This window comes from Pungitius pungitius, chromosome 9 (assembly GCF_949316345.1).
Source record: "Pungitius pungitius chromosome 9, fPunPun2.1, whole genome shotgun sequence".
Classification (NCBI taxonomy): Eukaryota; Metazoa; Chordata; class Actinopteri; order Perciformes; family Gasterosteidae; genus Pungitius; species Pungitius pungitius.
Window position 1 is genome coordinate 7,851,212 of NC_084908.1, and position 21,531 is coordinate 7,872,742.

Here is a 21,531-nt window from a genome sequence, read left to right on the forward strand (position 1 = left end):
CCTGTCAATCAGGATTACCCTGATAAAGGGGATCTCCAAAACGCAATGGCTGTAGTTGGATTTTTATTATTATATAATGTATAGAGAGACTGAAAAAATATAATTTTATTGTTCACCTGGGACGGGAACTCTTAGAACTTTTTTTTTTAGCACAACATTTATTTTTCAATCTAAAAAATGTCTTGCATAAAGCATTGGGAGCACTACGAACAGAGCGGAGTGACTTAAATCTGCTTCCAGCAATTTACACACAAAGAAACCGAAGTTTCAGAAACAGGAAGTCCTCTCTCAATGCTCATTTTCTGATCTCTTTAGACAGACTGTCAATCCGACTAAATAAGTGAGGCCTCTGTTGAAGCCTTTCCCAGACCTATGTGTTTGAACTACGAGCGAAGGAAAGCAACAATTGGCCGAGCATAGCGGGCTACCTCGATTCCAAGTCCCTTTCCAGATGTTGCTTAAGCGCTTGTTGATGTAGCGATGTCATTACAGAGGACTGCCAGGAGGCTGGAGGTATTTGAGACGCTATGGAATGGGAAGTTGTATGGCTTCCATTGAAAATGACTGTGAGCACAGCATTACAGCTCCAATGGTAATTGTCCTTTCAAAGCACGAGGCAGCACGGCGAGGATACAGGTTTTATTGGATCATTTGAACCAACTGAACAAGTTGTGGCCCTGTCTTTGTGTCTTTGTTGGACACACCAGTCCCCTGGCCAGTCTGATATTTTAAAAAGCTGGCCATACACACACTCTCAAACACACACACACACGAGTTATGGGTGCCACCCGTCTTCCCTTTTTTGTCTCACTCTCGTTAATGTCTTTCAGCAAGAGAGAAAAGGAAGGTGACAGATTGCTGAAACGTCCCCCAGTGTGTGTCTGTATGTGTGTGTTTGGTGGACTTTTGGGAGAGCCAAACATGAACCCTGATGTGGTTTTATATCCTTATGAAGGCCTAGTACACACACACAGACACAATTTACGGGGGTAACTTTAACCTTCACCTCTATTTCACCAGACAATTTGTAGCCAACTCGGTTTTTCCTTCTTTCTTCTCTTTCAGTCTCTCTCTCTTTTGTCTCAGTCCCTGAGAGAAAAAAAGGAGATGCTGATAGATTGATGGAGGGTAAAATGTCTGTCTCTAAGATCTTAACAAGCCCGGCACTTTGGCGGCATGCGTCTGTTGGAGAATGTTTGGACCTTTGGGACAGCCCAACCAAGTCCCTGGCTCAGGTCTATATTCATATGAAAGGAGAACACACACGCAAACACACACTCACACACACATTTATAAGCAGAGTTAAGAGAATCCTCTTTCACCCTCAGTGAAAAAATGAATGGTAATAAATAGTTGTTTGCTTGATCACACACACACACACACACACACACACGCACAGACACAGACACACACACACACAGGTATAGGTTTGAACTGGTATACCCATGGCCCAGCCCTACTGTCTAGTGCTGCTCACTGATGTCATGTTCTGTAGATCAGTGTTTCTCAACTGGTGGGTCCGCCACCCACCCGTTTGTAGTGGGTCGCGGGCCTTTGCATGGGAAAATTAAAATTAAAAAAAAAATGTTCAAATCAAAATCATTCTGATTTTATTTTGAAGGGACTTTTTCGATTGCAGCGGAGTGTCGTTTTTTTTCCGGCTCGTCCGTCCATGTTATCAGTCAGCGCAGCAATTAGAACGCGAAAGCACCCCCCCCCCCCCCCCCCCTGTCGACACCGCTAGCGCATCCTCCCCCCCCGTTGACCGATCGATTTGGGTCGCGGTTTATCATTAAGGGGTGATGGTGGGTCCCGGAGCCAGACCAGTTGAGAACCACTGCTGTAGATCCTCCACTTGTTATTCACTATTATTGCTGTTCTCAGTTGAATTTCATCAAGAATTTGGCCTAAAGCACAAGTTCAAGTATAAACCACCAGATCACTTTGAAAAAGCAATTTTTCATTAGCGACTCAAGCTTCTCTCTCAACTCTTGAGTAGGTGACCTTCCCCTTTATAGAAGAAAAAGCTTTCTGTCACCATCTTAATAGTGCACAAGTAAGTCAAAATATTCAAATCAGTGGTGATCCAAGGACTTTCCAGAACCTCCAACACTAAGAAACATGGTCTCATACAAAGCACACAGTTACAGTTAATATGTAATCCAGGAACAGGTTTGACCATACCAGACCTGATGTGAGGATCAATATCATCTCCCAGACTGGTCTGGTCCAGGTTTATGTCCTGTTCAAACACTGGCTGTTTCTCTCCTCAACATTCCTGTCAGCTGACATGGTATCCGATAGACCTGTCTGTGTGTGTGTGTGTGCGCAGACATGGTATCATATGGACACCGTAGTTAATCTTCACAGACAAAACACTCACCAACTGCCACATACCTTTACCCTATATACTGCTCTCTCTGACCCTGTTTTACACACACACACACACTTTCGTATTCCCTCGCCTGCAAATATTTGACTCCAAAACGATTCATACTGCTAGAAATGCAAATTTGGCGCAGCGCCGCAGCGACATATTTCGAATAAAAGGTCACAACAGGCAGAGGAACGGCCACCACGACCCCGTTGACCCCCGGCAGTTATTGCCAGTGAAACTCTGGTAAAGTATCGGGAATCCGGTCTGCTTCGTGGATTAAAATCAAAAGATATTTATTCTATACGAAACCCTAAAACCAATGCCAGTGCAGTCCCAGTGTGAATCCCAAACCAACACATTCAATGGAATACAGTCCCAACAACAGCTGTCCAGTGTAGCACAAGACGTCTCACAAACACTGTTTGTATTTGATGTAATTCTGCCATTCGGTCCCTTCGTCATGGATGCATTCAGCTCAGGGATTGGCTGAGACCACGACCAGAACTTGATGACCTGTTCACTGCCCATCAATACCTGCTCCACACGCCGTGATTTGTGTGAATGGAAAGTATTGTGTACTGTTAGTACCTGTTAAGGTGTCTATGCACTATGTATACAGTGTGTACAAGTTGACAAGTTGTCTATCAGCTCCAGCTGATTTTTTTATTGACAGAACAAAATGTTGATATAGATCCAGAGACATAAAGAGGTCTTTATTAGGTAGATAAGGAGCAGAAGGGAATGGGGTGACATATGACAGGAGGGTGTGAATGTCCTCATTTAGAGGTGGTAATCCCTCTATTGACACACACCCACTCTCAGACATATCCTGTAACAATCACACTTACACACAGACACACAACCACAACATGTGCACTTGTTGTTTCAAGGGACACTCGACCCAACTGGTCTGTGGGCAGAGCAGGTGTTGGTCGTCAATCTGTCTTCACACACACACACACACACACACACACACACACAGAGCTGCAGTACTGGGTCCTGCAATGTTGGCTAGTATATATATATATAACCCTTGCTTGATGTCTTCATTTAGGACCACAAGCGTGGCTCATTATTCATGTTATTGTTTGACAGAACTACGTATCTGATTAGCTGTTATCGTACAGATGTATGTCACATTTAGTATGTTGTACTGCACATACCGCATGTCCTTCACAAACCAAACAGCTCATTTGGTCTTTTTAGTCTGCCAGGCATTTCAATACCAAGTCAACAAAGCCACCAATGGCATTAACAGCAGCTGTTAGTGAGAATTAACACCGTTACCATGGCTACATTTCCTCACTCTAGCCGATCCTTTGGAAAAAACATTTTTATCTTCATGGACCTTTTGGAGATGCTTCTGCCAACTCCCTTAAGACTAATCAAAATATGAATTTAATGTCCAATGTAAGTATGTATTTTTTGGTGTGTAGATTCATTTTCTATTACAAGGTCCAAAATTCAGATTTTCTTGTGGTGTAACTGGATAGAAACAATGGATTTTGTATTACTTGACAAATTAAGTTTTTCTGTACATGCCCCAAAATCTAAATTTTGGCCAACTGCAGCATAATATAAACTCACAGATCTTATTTCCACCCGTCTGTGGGGTGTTTGTAGGACTTGAAATGAATGAATGAATGAAATGGTGTCACGTACATTACATTCTCTGCAGACTCTCTGTTCATTGGCTTTTGTCCGGGTGTTAGACAGCCAGTGTGCTGTGTATACAACATCTGCTCTCCACACATTAGTTACAGTCACCTCTCTTCCCAAGGATCCGTAACCTCTCTTGGTTGCTTTTGTTACTTTGTATCACACACACTCACACACACACACACAAGCTGGGCCTGCTTGTGGCTCTCCTATTCTTAAAGACACTTAAGACGCTGTGTTAGTGTAATGGTGTAATGTAATGCACATTGCAGAATAGGGTGATTAGCAGATTAGTTATGGTTGACTACATGCTACTCTCAGCTGAGCTCAATGTGGTAACACTCATTTTACACTTGAGGATCCTCACTGTGTCCGTCTCATGTAATTGACTTGCAGTATAACACAAAGACACAAAGGCCAGTTGGTCCCAGCGTTGTGAGAAGCTCATCTCTCATCTGCACAAGCTCCAATGGATATAGCATGGACCTGCAGTGAAGATGATGGAATTCCAGGGGTAATCTTCATTGATCAAAGCTGCTGACTGATGATTTACGGCTTTTAAAGGTTTCTAGTTTCATAAAAAAAAGTATTTAAAAGAATCAAAGATCCAGCTGTATCCTCCAAACGTTTCTAGTCTGAGTGCAATCTAAACCTTGTGGAAAAAGTCTTCACCGCTCTATTTGTGACTCATAAATATACAGAATGAGAGGTAAACTTGGTGAGAAATCTGTCTTGTTTCCTTGTAATTTCAGCTGAGCATGATGAATGTTTCAAAAATCTATCCCATCATGACAAACGTGAATCAATCAAGCTTTATACTGTATAGCTCCTTTCATACAGGCAAGTGCAGCTCAAAATACTTCACAGAAGTGTGGACCATGAATACCACAAAAAAAGAATTCAACAACTTGATTTAATTTGAACTGTATTAGAGACCAATGATTGTGAAGATGCTAAATATTTAATCAACAAAAATAACTGCACTGTACTTGTACTAAAAGCTAGCTTAAAATAATGGAATATAATAAAATTGTACGACTTAAGTGCAATGATCTATTAATAAAATAACAATAAAGTTGAATAACATTTGACAACTTAAATGCTATAAAAATATGTTCAATTTTTATAAGTTTATAATAAGTTTATAATATAAAGTTTTTTACAATACAATTTTAAAATATAATTATAATAAAATAAGAAATTGAAATGATGTAATTACTGTAATTACTATTTGTAAGGCAACGGAAGCAGTTTATAAAAGATCAGGCTTGGCGTTAAGTTGACTGCCAGCATCAGCACGCGATAAATAAGCCCAAAAAGGGTAGAAATGTCAACTGTTAGTTGTGTGTTGTCACTACAACACTTTTAATTCAATTGATATGAATTTCCATTTAACCTCCATCACCATCTGACATTCTCTTTTTTAGTGTGTGTGTGTGTGTGTGTGTGTGTGTGTGTGTGTGTGTGTGTGTGTGTGTGTGTGTGTGTGTGTGTCATATTGCATCTGTCACGGTTACTGGTACCGGAGTACAGGAGAACCCAAACACACGACTCGGACACGATGGACAAGACAGGAGTGTTTTAATCAAAGTTCAGGCAGGGTCCAGAACCGGGAGATCCGTCGGGAGGCAAACGAGTCCAGAGGGGCAGGCAGGTAATCCGCAGACGAGGACAGGCAGGGTCAGAACCAGGATGGCAAACAGACAGGCAGACAAATCCGAAACGGGGCAGGCAGGTAAATCGGGGTCGAGGAACAGACAAGGTCAGGATCGAGGTAAACAGGATAACTTTGGGACACGCTGGAAAACTTGGTGAAACACACAAGACAATCTGGCAGTGAGCAACAGAATGTGACGGGCTTAAATAGTGAGTGACTGACGTGGGGAGGCACCACAGGTGAGGGTGAGGAGAACCAGGTGCAGGAAATCAGGTGACGAGTTGGGAGGATCTGAAATGACAGGAGAGTTAGTGAACATGCAGTGGAGATGAAAAATAGACTGTGATGTGAACATTCAGTGAAGATGAAAAATAAACTATGATGTGGACGTGTGTGTGACAGCATCTGTCCCTGGCCTCGGTGTCTCGTCCTCTCTCTAAATGAAATTATAATAAAATTGTACTTGGTTTCATCACACTTCACAGATGGAAGAGGTAGTTTAATATGGTGTATATTGGTATATTAATAATGATGGGGCAGGGTTAGTAATGTGCCCAGCTCACACACACACACACACACACACACCACAGAGCTCATCTGATACCACACGTCAAACACAGATCACACGTCAGTGCAAGAGGGCTTTGTGGTTTTCCAGGTGAGCAAACATAAATGTTATTCTTGCAAACTAAATATATAAGCAAAAAAGTTTTGTGTCAGAAACCGCGGAAGGGAAAGAGGTGCAGGATTTAAGAGATGTGCTATTCCAATATCAAACCTATTAAAGCCATGTGAGGAAGTGTTTTTGATCGTCTTCCAAAGGGATTTGGTAAGAGTTTGATTGACAGATGCTTTATCTGATCACCTGCCAAATAGATTCTTCTTTTAAAATACCATCACTTTTCCAATTACAGCTTCCCAGATGGTTCTGTGTAACAAACCGTCTGTCGGGTCAGGTGACTACTTTACACCTGCCAATATAAATAAGGCAACATAAGAAATAAATACGGTATAGCTAATTCCTGTTATCCCTTCATCCATCCATCCTGTCTTTAACTAGGAGGCAGTAGGGCTGGGAGTCCTAGGGAGCAGCTCTCAGAGACCTTCTCTCTCTCTCTCTCTCTCTCTCTCTCTCTCTCCCCCTCCAGCCTAGAGGCAGGTATTAATTGAAGGACCCTTGTTATAATAGGCTATAATTGTTAATCATACATCCTATTTAGAGATCAGTTTGATTGTAATTACAGATGCTCGTTAGCCAGGGTTCTGTTATTAATTAGACAATGTGTCCTTGGTAATTACTGCAGACATAAATGCGCTCTTTGTGGCGATCACGTGGTAAATTCTAAGGACAGCCTTTTCACAAATGAAACGGGACAGTGGGACTTTCAGGTGGACAGCAGTTTATATTGGCTTGTTCCAGTTGGGGGATAACACATGAAGCTTTTAGTGAAACCAGAAAGCATCTTCTCATGGATATGAAATGGTAAATGGACTGTACTCGTGTAAAGCGTCTCTAGTCCTCGGACCACTCAAATGTACCTGCTGCTCAGGAGGATTAATAGTGGATCATTTATAGTTCATGATTGAGTTCTGGACCGATGGCAGAAGGTGGTTTTGAGATGTCAGAGGCTTTATTAATCAGGTTAACGAGCATAATAAAGCTTTCTCACCTCACTATACAAACAGTATAAGAATGCCTTGGGACTGGGTTGCAAGATTCCAGGAAACTGCAAACTGTCGATGGGAATTAACAGGAATAAACTAGATGTAACTAGATTTACCCCGTCATATGACAAAACAACCTTTTTCGTCATAAGCAGACATGGATGCAAACATTTCTAATATTTTGGATTTAATCCCTTTATCAGTAGGAATCTATTCTTTCATTGAACAAAATCATTGAACATTGAATCAAAAGTGCATTCTCAATGATCACCCACCCCCAAATAGTCCACTTCTAAATGTAAAACAAACTACACAACACCTTCAGACTTTCCAACGTGCGCTCTCTGGAGGTGATGGTGTACTTTAGTGTACATGCATCCAACTCTAACTGCTGTAAATAAATTGGTATTAAAAGGAACATGGCGTCAGTTTACCAAGTAATCAATATGCTCCCAACAGGCTGCTTCCAGCTGGGCTCGCATAGTCTGGTTCTCCACTACGTTTAACTTCCCTGTTAACTTCCCACGGTCAAAATTCCGGAAATTTACCGGTGACATCCTAATCGGGATCCATTTTGATGTGGTATGGGGCCACTTTTTCTCCGAATTAGGTCAGTAGGCCGGTATTGTCTATTTGAATGCTGGATCAAAACACGGGGCTCCAAAATAAGTGGGCAGCCACCTCTAGTGGCCATATATCTCATTGATGTAAAGGGAGAAGCCAGGTGAAGGTGAAATAGCAACAGTTATAAAGTCATGCAAAAGAGGTCAGAGGAGTGGTTTTTGACATGTTGGCTATTTGATTTAAGAGATACAAGATCCCCAAATCCCCACATCGTACAGTTAATGCTGACATATAAAGAGTGAGATACTCTCTCAGGGTGAGTGGGGGGCGGTGGATGTGGACTAAACAAGGACCTTTCTCTTTTCTAATTTTTTGGAATAGAATGTATTTTTCAATCTTCACTTAAATACATTTTTGTAACTGTGTGGAGTATATCATCATCTTTGCGTCTAATCAAAGCCATTGTTCCCTTGTTATTTACCAGAACTAATCTGCCTCTTTTTTCTCCTGCTTTCCAGGCACTTCCTCTTTAAGACAGGTACAGGCACCACCCCCCTCTTCTCCACGGCAACTCCTGGCTACACCATGGCAACCGGTTCAGTGTACTCCCCGCCCACCAGGCCGCTGCCGAGGAACACCCTTTCCCGCTCTGCCTTCAAGTTCAAGAAATCCTCCAAGTACTGCTCATGGCGGTAAGATAAGGAACAAGTGGTTGAGTGCTGTTCTCAGTGGAAGTGCTGCTGGTATGTTCTTCTGGAGATTAAATCAATTCATACAAGATTTTACACAGATTGGAAGTTGTTTGGCATTTAATAAGGTTTCTCTCAATATAAGTGCCTGGAATGGGATTAGTCTGCTAAGAAAGAGGCTTGCACATCATCCATCGAGAGGCATTTGTGTGCTGATGGAGCTACTATAGCTCATGTAGTTTATATAGCTCCGATAGCTATTCTAGTTTATACAACTCCTATACTGATAGTTCCTATAGCTCATGTAGCGCATATAGCTCCGATAGCTATTCTGGTTTATACAACTCCTGTATTTTACTGAATGGAAAGAATTTGATGTGGAACTAAATGGTTTTAACATGGCTTTGGTGTTCTGGACCAGCTCTACGCTGAGCAATGGGAGGGAGACACACGCTGCACCAACAGGCGTTTCATTGTGTCCCACATTTACTGCTCGCTGATCTTCATGGCAGACGACTGTAACTGAACCACACAGCCATGCCAAGTCTCCATGCTGCCACTTCTCACACACACCAGAGAGATTCCCTCCCCACTGCCAACCTACCAGTCAATGCCACACGCACAGGTTGCACGGACATGTGACACCAAACGTAACACATTTTGTTTGCGTTGCATTTAACACTCAGCAGAATCTTGGCAGCAAATAGAGCCACGAGAGAAGAGACCAGCTGGCAACTAATTGGGTGTGCGACTTTGCTTGCTTGGAGCGCTAGTGCATATTTTTAAATAAAAAATATGCAATACCCTCCATGGACTATTATGTTTTCAAATGTCCCTGCAAACCACAATATTATCTAAGAGCAATCATGTGTAGTACTGACAGCATCGTGGGATGAGGGCCAGTCAGGGTGTAGCATTTCAGTCAGCACTGTGGATTTTTATTTTCTAAGCTACACCAAAAGGTTTGCAACAATTTGCCCAGTGATTTTAAAATGACAAATGTCCAAAGCTGTACCAGAAGCAGATGTGTTTTTGATATTGTGATGGTTAATCAAGACGGAGGTGGAAACAACAAGCATGGTTTTCTTTTCTTTCCCTTAGGTGTACCGCCCTGAGCGCAGTAGGACTGTCTGTGCTGCTCTCCATCCTGCTCTGTTATTGCATAGGTAAGAGCAAACACACACACATACACCTCCTTTCTAGTTGTCTCGCTCTTTCACACACAAATGCTAATCAGTGGTGTGGATACATCCGCAGCCATTAGTTGGGCCCAGGTGCTAGGTTCTATAGCTCCTTCTGTGAGCCGCTCTTGTTGCTGCATGTGTTGGCCTGAGCCTATCAGATAGGCAGGGTGCCAGGTCCTCCCCTCCTCTCCTCTGCAACATGCTCCTCAATGTAAACAACAAGTGATGTGTGGGCTCCTGTGTCGGGACGATTTTACGGTAAATTGTAGGTGGAATTGTCTCAATTTAATGTAGAATCCGGCATGCTTTTGGTAATACAGTGAGCTGGGATGGCTTGCTGGCATGTTGCACAGTGAGTCAATGGTATACATAGAAAGGAAGGAACTTATTTAAATGTAGCTCCAATGAAATATTGATTTAAGACCTCATCCTTCTCCTCATCAGAAAAACTCTGCATAGCAGTGATGACGGATAAATATGTAGTTGTCAAATTGTAGGAATGCTTTGATCACGTTCCCAGAACCTGCTGATGAAAGGTAGGAATCTTCTGGCAGCTTTATTTAGGGTTAGATCAATCAAAGCCATGCTGAAATGTGTTATTCATAGATATTAAATATTAGTCACAATGACCTTTGGTCAAAACATCCCCCTAAACAGAGCTTTTGTGTTTTCTCTCAGTGTTCCACTGAAGTCATTAAACTTCTCAACCTTTTTGGACTCACCCGAGGCGTCTGGCAAACAGCTTATACCAACAGGCGTTAGCATTTTCATAAAAGCAGCGATCAATGGGGGGGGTCCCGCAGGTCGAGCTCCCTCAGAGGCTAAAACGAGTCGTTTCTGCCACTACAATCTGACTGCATCCACTTTTCCTTTCCAGCTACATGGCCTTTGAGCTTTCATGGCAGTTTGATCCTCGTTAGATTGTGTTTTGTAAAAGCCTTTAGAGCGAGATGGGAAAGAGTGAGGGTTGAAAGAGTGAAAAGGTCATTGATTCCCATAATGAATGGAAATGATTATGATTTGATCTCTGATAATCCTCGGACACACATAGTATGAGCAATATTACAACAAACTGCACGCATGGATTGTGTAATGCAGTGGTCACCAACCTTTTGACCCGTTTGACCTGCGAATCTCCCTTTTGGTACAGAACCAAGTCATCACGAACAAATATATGAATGCTTTACACCGTTCTAAACATTAGAGTCCTGGCTACAATCACAACTAACACAACTCCAACAAGTCCTTACAAATATATGTGCATATGTACACTTATCGGTCAAAGCTAAAAAATGAGACAGCAAATTGGTATGAATACGCTTCTATGCGTCACACCTGGTTCTTTGTTGTGTTTCCCATGATCATTTATTTATTAACCAGTAACATATAAACACTTGTCGCAGTCAGTGCAACTAATGGAAATGCAGTTCAGCTCAGTGTCCCATCACAATGCCATCAGCAGTCATGTGACTCCACTCAATGTGGCTTTCACATCAACAGACATCCTCAGATTTAAATATTTCTAATATCAATAAATGTTTGTACCATTAACGATTATGTTTCACATTTATAGGCATTGTGATAAATACACAAAAGTGAATAATTCAATAAGCACTAAAGTCAATCGCGTGGACACGGCCACAGTGGAATAGAATGAACAGTTTACTCCACCGGTGCTCGCTTTCCACTTTGAAATGATTGAAATCAGTCTGAAGTTGCTCTCGCATTGCCTCTGGAGTCTATCGACGTTCTTGAGGTGCATGCCCTTATAAGGAGCTGGCTCTGTGTATTGTATGCAAATCCAGGTGCACCAGAACGCACGTTCAATTTAACAATCCTCATTCAGGTGAGTTGGAAAACATTTTAAAGGCAAAAAGAATGAGGCCAATAAGTTTCTGAATTTATTATTATTATTTTATTCTCCCCTTCAGAATAAGACTATAATATTATAGCTTGGCTTGGTTGTTAACATGTGGCTACAGCATTCAGCCCAGGAGACAAGTTGCTGTACGCCCGGAGGGGTAAAGGGCAGCGTGAGGGAATGTGAAGCCCATGCCAGGATAGTGAATGAGAATTACTGTAGCAAATCAGAAGGATACACAGGGACATATCATAGCAACAAATGGACTGGGCTCACTAACATCTGCAATCCATTTATTTGTTCCCTGCTATGCATCATCCTTCCTTATCTTTAATTCCATCACTGAACTTCTCCTAAAATGTCCTAAAAAGGTTCCTTAAAGGGAGCTCCTCTTATCTGACTGGTAACCAGTGCCAGTAGTCCTCACACACACACACACACACACACTAACAATTCAGGCCCCTGTCGATTAGCCAGCACTCTCCCATGACCCTTTGCTCCTGTCCTCACCAGGAGGGGTTGTGGATAATGTGCTGGCGCAGCACGACTCTAATTTAATGAAGCATCGAAGTGTAGTTGAGTGTGTGTGTGTGTGTGTGTGTGTGTGTGTGTGTGTGTGTGTGTGTGTGTGCGCGAGGTGGTCGTATCTCACTAAACGTTCCCAAGTTGAATCAGTAATTGGTCCTTGACACGGGTGTGTGTACTACCTGCTGAGTGAGGAACCCAGTACTTCCATGTGTAACCTGCACAAACAGGTCAATGCTTCTTCACACGCGGACGTAGAATAACTGGTGACTTGTTCGTTTCATTGTGGTGTCCCGTGTGTTTACTCCTAAATGTATTAGAGTGGACACATCGGTCCTCCTGTTTGATTGTTTTGGCCGCTGTGGAATTGACCTCATTTGGAGGTGTTTAGTTGTGGCCCATGATGACAGCCCAAGTAACTCTGTCTGTTGGTAGAGCGCTTTGAAGCAGGGCCTTCCACTGAGTGGCCTGGGAAGTCACTGCTTCTTTGTGTTTGATATATTATTCTGCCATAAGTAACACTGAATGGTCCCTGGTAATAGAGTGCTGGGGGATGTAATGACAATTAACTCAACTACACAAAAACGCCCTATGTATGCATGTACACGTTTTTGTTTCATGTCATTTCACTCTCAAAGCTGATAAACAAATAGACAGACAGATAGACAAAGAACAAATGGTATCACGCTGCACACTTTGCAGGGGACATGGATTCCCTTTGGGCAGTTTGTGTTATTCACTTTTCAGTTTGCAGAGAACGTTTAGTTGTGGAGAAGGTTTTACAAACAGAAATTGAGTCATACGTTCTAAATGAATCGATGTAAAGAGCAACCACTCTATTAACATGTGTCCTTAAATTGTGACATATCAAGAGGAGCATCTTTATACTCCTCCCCCCATCAATATTTAATTTTTACAAGCCACACGCACACACACATCGAGCCAGGGAGGAAACATGTAGGCGGTAGAGGTTAGTCGCTGGAGGCACTGCATTGTTTTCTACTGTATCTCCCATGGCCTTTACTGCATCTGTGTGTGTGTGTGTGTGTGTATGTGTGTCCTGAGAGCATTACTGCTATTGCTCAGTATGCTTAACACCCCCGCACGCATACACATGTATACTAAGAGACAACTTCTTTTGCCTGTTAGGGACTTGTGTGTCCCCTCGTTCCCTCTCCTATCCTCTTCCTTTCTATCTTCCTTTGACTGACCTGTCTGCCCTCTCGCGTCTTCTCTTCCCTCCTCATAGCGATGCACCTGTTTGGTCTCAACTGGCAGCTTCAGGAGAGTGAGGGATACGGAGCGTTTGAAACGGAGAGGAGGAAGAGACACAACTCCTAACACCTTTATGGTGTCGTCTACAGATAATGGTGAGTCCAACACATGTTTTTTAATCTTCTCACAAGAAGCAAAGCAGAGCAAAGAATGTGAGAAAGTTGGCAGAGATGATGACAGTTCTTGGCGCAGAAAGGAGAAGGCCAATTAGCCTCAAACGAAACTGTTAGTAGTGCCTTGAGGGAGAACTCTGCCTGCTGTAGTATTTAAATATTACATATCCTAATGTTGCAACACTGCAGACGACCCCATATCTTTTGATCATTTCATACATATGCAACTAATAAGAAATTTGGATTTATGTTCCCTTGCCAATGCAGGAAGTAGCGTGATACGGGTTTATGAGTGCAGAGGTCACAAGTGCGGATAGTGAACATATACAATGGAGGGTCAATTCAGAATCAACAAACACAGAACATGTGCAAGCTGATGTGCTTGGTATAATATGTAGATTTAAAAGAAAGCACGGTGTAGGTGATATGTTTCCTCCAGAAGGGTTTTTGCATAATCTTTGTAGTTGAAATGTTTGCCATTAAACAGGCCTCCTTCTATCCTGTCAGGTAATTGAAACATAATGAACACGTCCTTTATTAGTACAGCCTGCAGTGTACCTGGTGGGACCATCTGCGCACACTATTCTGACTGACTTTGAGACTTCAGCTTCTGTTAGTCATTGTCAGATCGGATGGAAAGCTTGTAAGTGTCATAGCCAACCATGTCCAGATGTTTTTCCATCATCGAGTTGAGTATCATCATACAAACATTCATATGGCTTTTAGATATATATATATATTGTTCATTATTTTCCTGTGAATGTCAACCCCCTATGATGTAGTTTTAGGTTAAAATAAGTATGTAGGTGGCTCTAAATAAGTTTAGAAGTTATTTGATAAATAAAGGAATGTTCTCTTACTACTACTTACAGCAGATTTGTTTCATCCCCACCACCTTCCTACATGGCCACCTGTCCTGATTCACAATATAGTGGGAAATATATGAACTTTTCATATCTAACGGTATATGCAAACAGTGATGGGTTCAAAATATTGTTAATATCCCCGACTCCTTTGAAAAGGATTTTTAGGAAAAGTGTTCACAAAAATATTTCTGTAGTTTTAGTTTGCAAGTCCATTACGGGACCACTACACAATGAAAAAGAATAACAACATAATTAGCATTAATGCTGTTTTTCATTGAAAGGGTTTTCAAGGTTTAAATGGCTTCTCACTTCAGTTTTCAAATCAATTCAAGCACTTCAGTGTGAAATAAAAACAGAAAATTCACAATGCATCAATATCAACTAAACCCTGCAAAATGTAAGACATGTATTTAAATGGGATCTGTTATGTGGGATATATTCCTTTCTCTTACACACAGACCCCCGCATAATGAAGTCCTCTAATTAAAACATGGATCCACTAATCCTGCTCTCCTTATACATCATACATGAATGAAAGTATCAACTGAACCTCAATTATTATTTCAAGTAGTTTTCATCCAAAGTGGTAAATCAATTCTTGTTTATACACAGCCAATTCTGTTTTGTAATGTTTTTAGCTTATTATTATTATTTCATTATGGTTTCTCTCAGTCGATATTTGTTGTTGCTGTAGTCTGCTTCCACTTCATCAGTCTCATGGAACTCGAGTGTGTCTAATGACTGCATCGTCAAATTCTACTACATCTATACAAACATCTTAACCTGGGGTGTGTTTTAAGATCCAGAGAGTAGCAAATGAGCAGAGCCCCGTACACACAAACAACTAGAACCAACAGCATTCATCTCTGTCAGCTGTGTTTGCACTGATAGACAGTTACACACAGTTACAAGCCAGGACACACACACACACCTCAGACCATGCCAGCATCATGGACATCAATCGGGACACCAAACTGTCCGGGAGGGGGGGACTCATTCCTGGTTTCACACCACAATAATGAATGAAATTACTTTATAGACTCCTGTCCATTCTAAGAACTTTAGAACTACATGTCATTACTCACACACATTCATGCTGTAATGGTGAAGGTTCCAGGAAGTGGACCACAGATCTTCTGACCTTCTCAGCAACACTCGCCATTGAACACATGGCGCTTTAGCTTCTGTATGATTGCAACAGTCAATAAGCACCTGCTGTTGTTTTTTCCTTCCAGGTGTAGCTTCAGTTTCTGTTTTCCGTCTTCTTCAAATCACCTTTACACTTTTCCCAAAAATGGATGACACTTGGGGTGTGAGGTTTGTGACACTGGGCTCCAGAATAATACTGAACCATTTTTCTCTCCTCAGGTAAAATGTTTCTTCTTGAGAACAGTACCATAGACACCGGGGAGTTAGATGTTGGTAGACAAGCCATACAAGATGTCCCACCAGGTAAGTTGTACAAACACATGGTTAATACAACGTGTAAAATAGACACTTACAATAGACACCAAAACTTTGGGTTACTTAACGTAACCTTGGTTCTTTGATAACAGAGTGAGGTGTTTTACCACACATCCCTCCTTTCATTGACACAGAAAGAAATCGGTCTAGAATGATTTGCGAGGGGCGGTCGACTGTGGTAACATGAGGGGGCGGGGCCCCAGCACAGTTCGACCTGTCAGTCACTGACAGACGTGGTGTCATTGGAGCTTCCTTAGTTGGTCACGGCGAGACGATTCCCATAGTGAAACACCGAACAAAGTTAGAAAAAGAACTTAATTCACTTAATTTCCAGTTTTAAAATAGCCAATAGCTGAAAAGAATTGTAAAGGGTCAAAGCGCTTTTAGACATGGGACCCATTCACACCCTGATGTCAGGTGCTACCATACGCAGAAAGGACTGATGACAGGTTGTGCAGAACACTCCATTCACAGGTCCACCTGCCTATGAGCAACCAACATCCACACCGCGGTCACAGCTACAAGGGTCCTCCCCAAAACCACAGCGACATGCAGATCAGGGGATCAAACCGCCATCCTTTCATCAACTGGCCATGGCGTCTGCCACTCACACACAGTGCCGCTGCCTAATTAAGTTCCATCCAACGATCCTACTTCCGCATGGTTGTACAGTACTTTGAGGGAGTTTTGGAGGCTGTTCAATCCCACACTGTCCACATTCATTTATAATAGCTCATGGTATTATATGCTCGGACATATTGTCAACCAAATCCAAATTAAAGTTAGTTAATTAATGACATTGCAGGACTGTTGTTTTTAGTTACACGGCGTAATTGATTATTCACTTTTGATTAGCCATTGACAGCATTCTGTTATTTTTTCTATAGCAGACAGCTGTTACGAACAAGAAGTCGTTGCTATGAATGCAGGGCTATTTTTTGCACATGTTTGTGTTCATACAAATTATGATTTCTTTAGTAAGTAGACATCAGGGTCATGCTCATCCGGTCATGGTGGCAACTGGGGGGGGTGGCACGGACGTTACGTGCCAAACTAATGTACCAATACTTGTTTGATTTGTTTGACTATTTAAATTGGAAGCTGGTTGTGACTGCTGATGGTCTGTTACTGCTCTTTATTGAAGGTGTATTTTGGAGGTCTCAGCTGTACATCGATCAGCCGCAGTTTTTGAAATTCAACATCTCGGTCCAGAGAGACGCTCTAGTTGGAGTGTATGGACGCAAAGGCCTGCCGCCCTCACACACACAGGTTGGTTGCACAAACACATGCATGCACGTACAATTAGAGATGATCCTGTAGTGTCAGTCTTGTTACCCCTCTCGTGTCTAGTATTGGAGATTTGTCAGGGGCAATGTGTGTTGAGTCAATGCCTATAGAATCTTCTCAAAGAAAGAATCAAGCGAACCAGACGCAAATGTGAGAGGATCCCACTTCGTCGACAGTTTGAAATGGTTGCTATGGTAAACCTGACAGCAGCATGTGACAAAGAACAATATAACAAATTTAAAGGAAGCTAGGGCAGCGTCTGTGTCCACTGCTAAATACAAACCCGGTGTTTATGATAAGATGTAACCACAACCAGAGTTTTGCGTTTTCATCTGTCCACAGAAAGAAATTCTATCTAATCAGATCAGTACACTTCATTGTTTGGAGATCTCTGAAATAGCGTTTAAACAAATCGGCCCTCAACCAGCGGGAATCCTCAGGCCTTTCTACTTTTAAAAATACCTTAAGTGAGGAGAAAACTCTGCCTCTCAAAATGTCAAAACCATTAATCCTTTTTGCAATGTAGCAAGTGTGTCTAGGTCAAGCGCTTTATGGATTCTTTGTTAATAACGAAGCAGATAAGCTTCTTACAAACCTAAACTACCCTTTGACTACACTTACATCTCCGTGTGATGAATCGTGTCTTCTATCAAGGGACTAATCCACTTATCTATAAAAGACAGCTTCATACAATGCCACCCCTCTTACAGCTCAATGTTAGCACTTTAGATAATCGACAGTGCTGCTTGTGTGTGTGTGTGTGTGTGTGTGTGTGTGTGTGTGTGCGTGCGTCCTTGTCGTAACCTTAATCCATCTAAGTTTGTGTTTTCATGGCATCACGCCGGCATTATGTCTTGCGGTTGTCCTCATGATGATCTCTGGAATGCATTGAAAGATTTCCTTTCTTCAAACTTTGCCCTAACATCCACTTGATAAGGTATTTTGATTTTGATGGTAAAAGTTTAAAGATTAAGGATGCTGAAGGACCTGAAGACCGGCTCTTTGTCCTGAATGAGATTTGAGTCGTCTTTGACTCGTAGAGGAGCAGATACAAATCAAGGGCCGAGGGTCAACGTGACCCGTGTGTTCATCTCATTATGTGATAAAAAAGGCAGAGGGCAACTGTAAACGAGTAAACTAAATACATAGAATTATATAATTATTATCCATGTCATGCGATGAATTCAATTTAGTAAAATGATCAGGGATGAAATGTTGGATTGCATCAGTTAGCATTGGTGCACCTTTCCATTGGTCAAACCGTGTCGCTATTTTTTGTCTCCCAGTACGACTTTGTGGAGCTACTGGACGGTAGTCGTCTCATTTCCAAACGATCGCTCAGTGACGTGTACGTGGGACACGCACACCCAGCTGCTGCACATGAGAATGAGGCTGGACGAGGAGCCCGTCGTGCACGCTCAGTGAACGTGCACGAGGCCGGCTTCATCCAATACCTGGACACAGGAATCTGGCATCTGGCATTCTACAATGACGGACGCAATGCAGAACAGGTCTCCTACAATACCGTCGTTATAGGTGAGACAAAGCAGCTTTAAGAGGTAAAGACAATAGTTCATGTACTGGTACTGGTGTCCACTGGTGACACACACCATAAAACACTACCTCGTGGCAGTAAAACCTGCATTATACAATCATGTCCTTACAGTAACAGGTTAAAATGACCTCTTTTTATAATATGAAACGGAGCATTCTGGGTACTGTATTTGTATTAATGTCTGTTTACTGGCCTACCAGGAGCAATTGAAGGAAATGCAAATGTAAGAGAAAGATGACAGCCCTGTTGTTTGAATATGTATCAATTCTCAGGTCATTTATTACCTTTAATAAAGTGCTGATTCAGTCAATCGCGTAATCTGTCCTTTACAGAGCATTCCCTAATTTCACTTGGTGCTTAATGTTGAAACAGTAAACTCTTGAAACAATTGTAATTTCTGCTCATTTGTATTTTTTTGTCCAGCATGTGAGAGAACATTAGGTGAAGCAGAGATTCAGCAGTAGTGTGTGAGTGACAAAAAAAAAGATGGGCCAAAAAAGGCTGCAGGGTAATTGGATGTTTCAATGTGTTGATTGGACTGACTGTGGTAACTACGGCAACCGCAGAGGGCCAATGCCGTGTGTGTGTATTATTTCCCAAGATGTTCAGTTGCATTTCTCGCCTACCCAATTAACTTACACCTTTCCCCTCTCTCTCCTTCTCTGACTCTTAATCAGAGTCGATTATGGAGTGTCCTCAGAATTGTCATGGAAACGGAGATTGTCTCTCAGGAATATGCCACTGTTTCCCAGGATTTCTAGGCCCTGACTGCTCTCGAGGTAATCAGACACACACCAACACAGATACTGTGCTACCTTTCAAGAGGCAGTAACTGTTTAGAGAAAAAAACGGTCCTATCCTTTGTCATGAGCATGCACATAGATATTTATGAGATTTTAAGCCTCTAAGTTTTAATTGAAGTTGTTGGGAGCTTGAGAGGAACATTGTTGGCCCTAGTGTCTGATCTAACAAGAACTGCATGTGTGTATTTCTAGCTTCCTGCCCGGTGCTGTGCAGTGGCAACGGACAGTACTCGCGTGGCCGCTGCCAGTGCTACAGCGGCTGGAAAGGCACTGAGTGCGACGTGCCGACCAACCAGTGCATCGACATCCATTGCGGAGGACACGGCATCTGCATAGTGGGTGCCTGCATCTGCAACACGGGTTACAAGGGCGACAATTGTGAGGAAGGTAAGACTGATATCCTCTGAGGACAAACACATAAAGGAACATTGGTGACGTGTCTTGTTATTGGCTCCTTGCTCTGGGACAACGGGCCGGAATTGGGTGAAAACATAATTACATATTTGAATGTCAATGTGAATAATGTGAATGAAGGTGGAGGGGCCCGGAGGTAGCTGATGTGTGGCCTATCAATGCAGGATGGGGTTCAGTTGTTAGTGCTTGACCCCCTGCATCAGAACAAGGAGATATAACTACTGTGTCAAATGCTGCAGAAAGGTCCAGAAGGATGAGGACAGAGGAGAGAGAGGCGGCTCTAGCAGCGTGGAGTTGCTCTGAGACAGCGAGGAGAGCAAACTCTGTGGAATGGCCCGCCTTGAAGCCTGACTGATGGGGGTCAAGGAGATTGTTACGGTGGAGATAGGAGGAGAGTTGGTTGAAATAGCACGTTCAATAGTTTTGGATAGAAAGGGAAGAAGAGATACTGCTCTGTAGTTGTTTTCTTCAGAAGGGTTGAGGGTGGGCTTCTTCAGGAGTGGGTTAACTCTTGCCTCCTTCAGAGAGTTGGGAAAACAGCCACAGGTTAGTGGTAGAGCAGTTTCTAGTAAAGATGTAATCAAGGTGATTGCCAGCTTTGTGAGTAGTAGGAGAGGGATTGAAGGTCAGATGACTTCTCTGTCGGGATGTTGAAGTATCCTAGGAGGATGAGTTAGGGGCCATTTTGAGTCAAGGAAATGACCCAAAGGGCCTGGCAGACGGTAGAGGACAACAATGTTTAATTGTACCTGGTGATTAACTGTCACAGCATTCAAAAGACAGTGGGGCGGAGGATGAAAGAGGGTAAGGAGAAAAGATAAAAAGCAAGTAGAAGTCAAGTTTCACTTAAAAACAGCCGAAGCAACAACAAGTTTAGCAGACTAGCTTGGTTAAAGAAAAGATACTTAATCCAATTTCAAGTCTCCTGGATGTCTGAAGATCTGGTAAATAGAATGTTTTATATATCGATAACTATATGTCTCTTTCTCTATATATAGAATTAGCAGCCACCTCTTAATGCTCAATTAGCCACATTGCTCGCTTTAATACGTAGAATACGTTGCGCTGATAATCAAAAGCACTTTCATAGTGCTCATTTAGGGAGTCACTGTCTTGTCCTGGTTGAGGAGTGTAAGGTCAAAGGGCAAAGCAGAAAGTGCCAACCAGGCAAACACTGATCTGATAAGCATGAGCCTTAGAGACCCACTGGGCACCATACAACACTCACGCTTTGTTCCTTGTTCACATTAATGTTAGGAGACACACGTTGCATGTGATTCGATCTTGTGTTGCGGCGAGAGGACCTGCTCCTTCTCAACTCCAGTTTAGGGCCAATAGATATCTTTCTTTTTATATCTAACAAGAATTATAAAACATAATGTTCTTCCTGATGTTAGTCAGTTGTTTTTCCGGCCTGCGGGACAACAGAACTGCTCCTGCCTCCTACCAGAACGAGAGAAGCCCAACCGGGCTTCACTTTTTTGAACACGTTCGTTCAATGCATTCGTTCGTTCTCTCTTTCAACGTTCTCTCTTTACAAATATTTTAGTAGTAGCAGAAAATGTTAATTCTT

General features: G+C 42.4%; 1 protein-coding gene across 1 annotated transcript in view; it reads left to right on the plus strand.

Moving 5' to 3' along the window:
• The window catches only part of LOC119217450 (teneurin-3), a 209,371-nt gene that overhangs the window by 132,282 nt on the left and 55,558 nt on the right, over positions 1–21,531 (plus strand). The window contains 9 exon segments of the mRNA XM_062564357.1: positions 8,441–8,614; positions 9,713–9,777; positions 13,431–13,500; positions 13,502–13,551; positions 15,804–15,887; positions 17,044–17,168; positions 18,473–18,722; positions 19,419–19,520; positions 19,737–19,931. Coding sequence (XP_062420341.1) covers positions 8,441–8,614; positions 9,713–9,777; positions 13,431–13,500; positions 13,502–13,551; positions 15,804–15,887; positions 17,044–17,168; positions 18,473–18,722; positions 19,419–19,520; positions 19,737–19,931 — 1,115 coding nt within the window.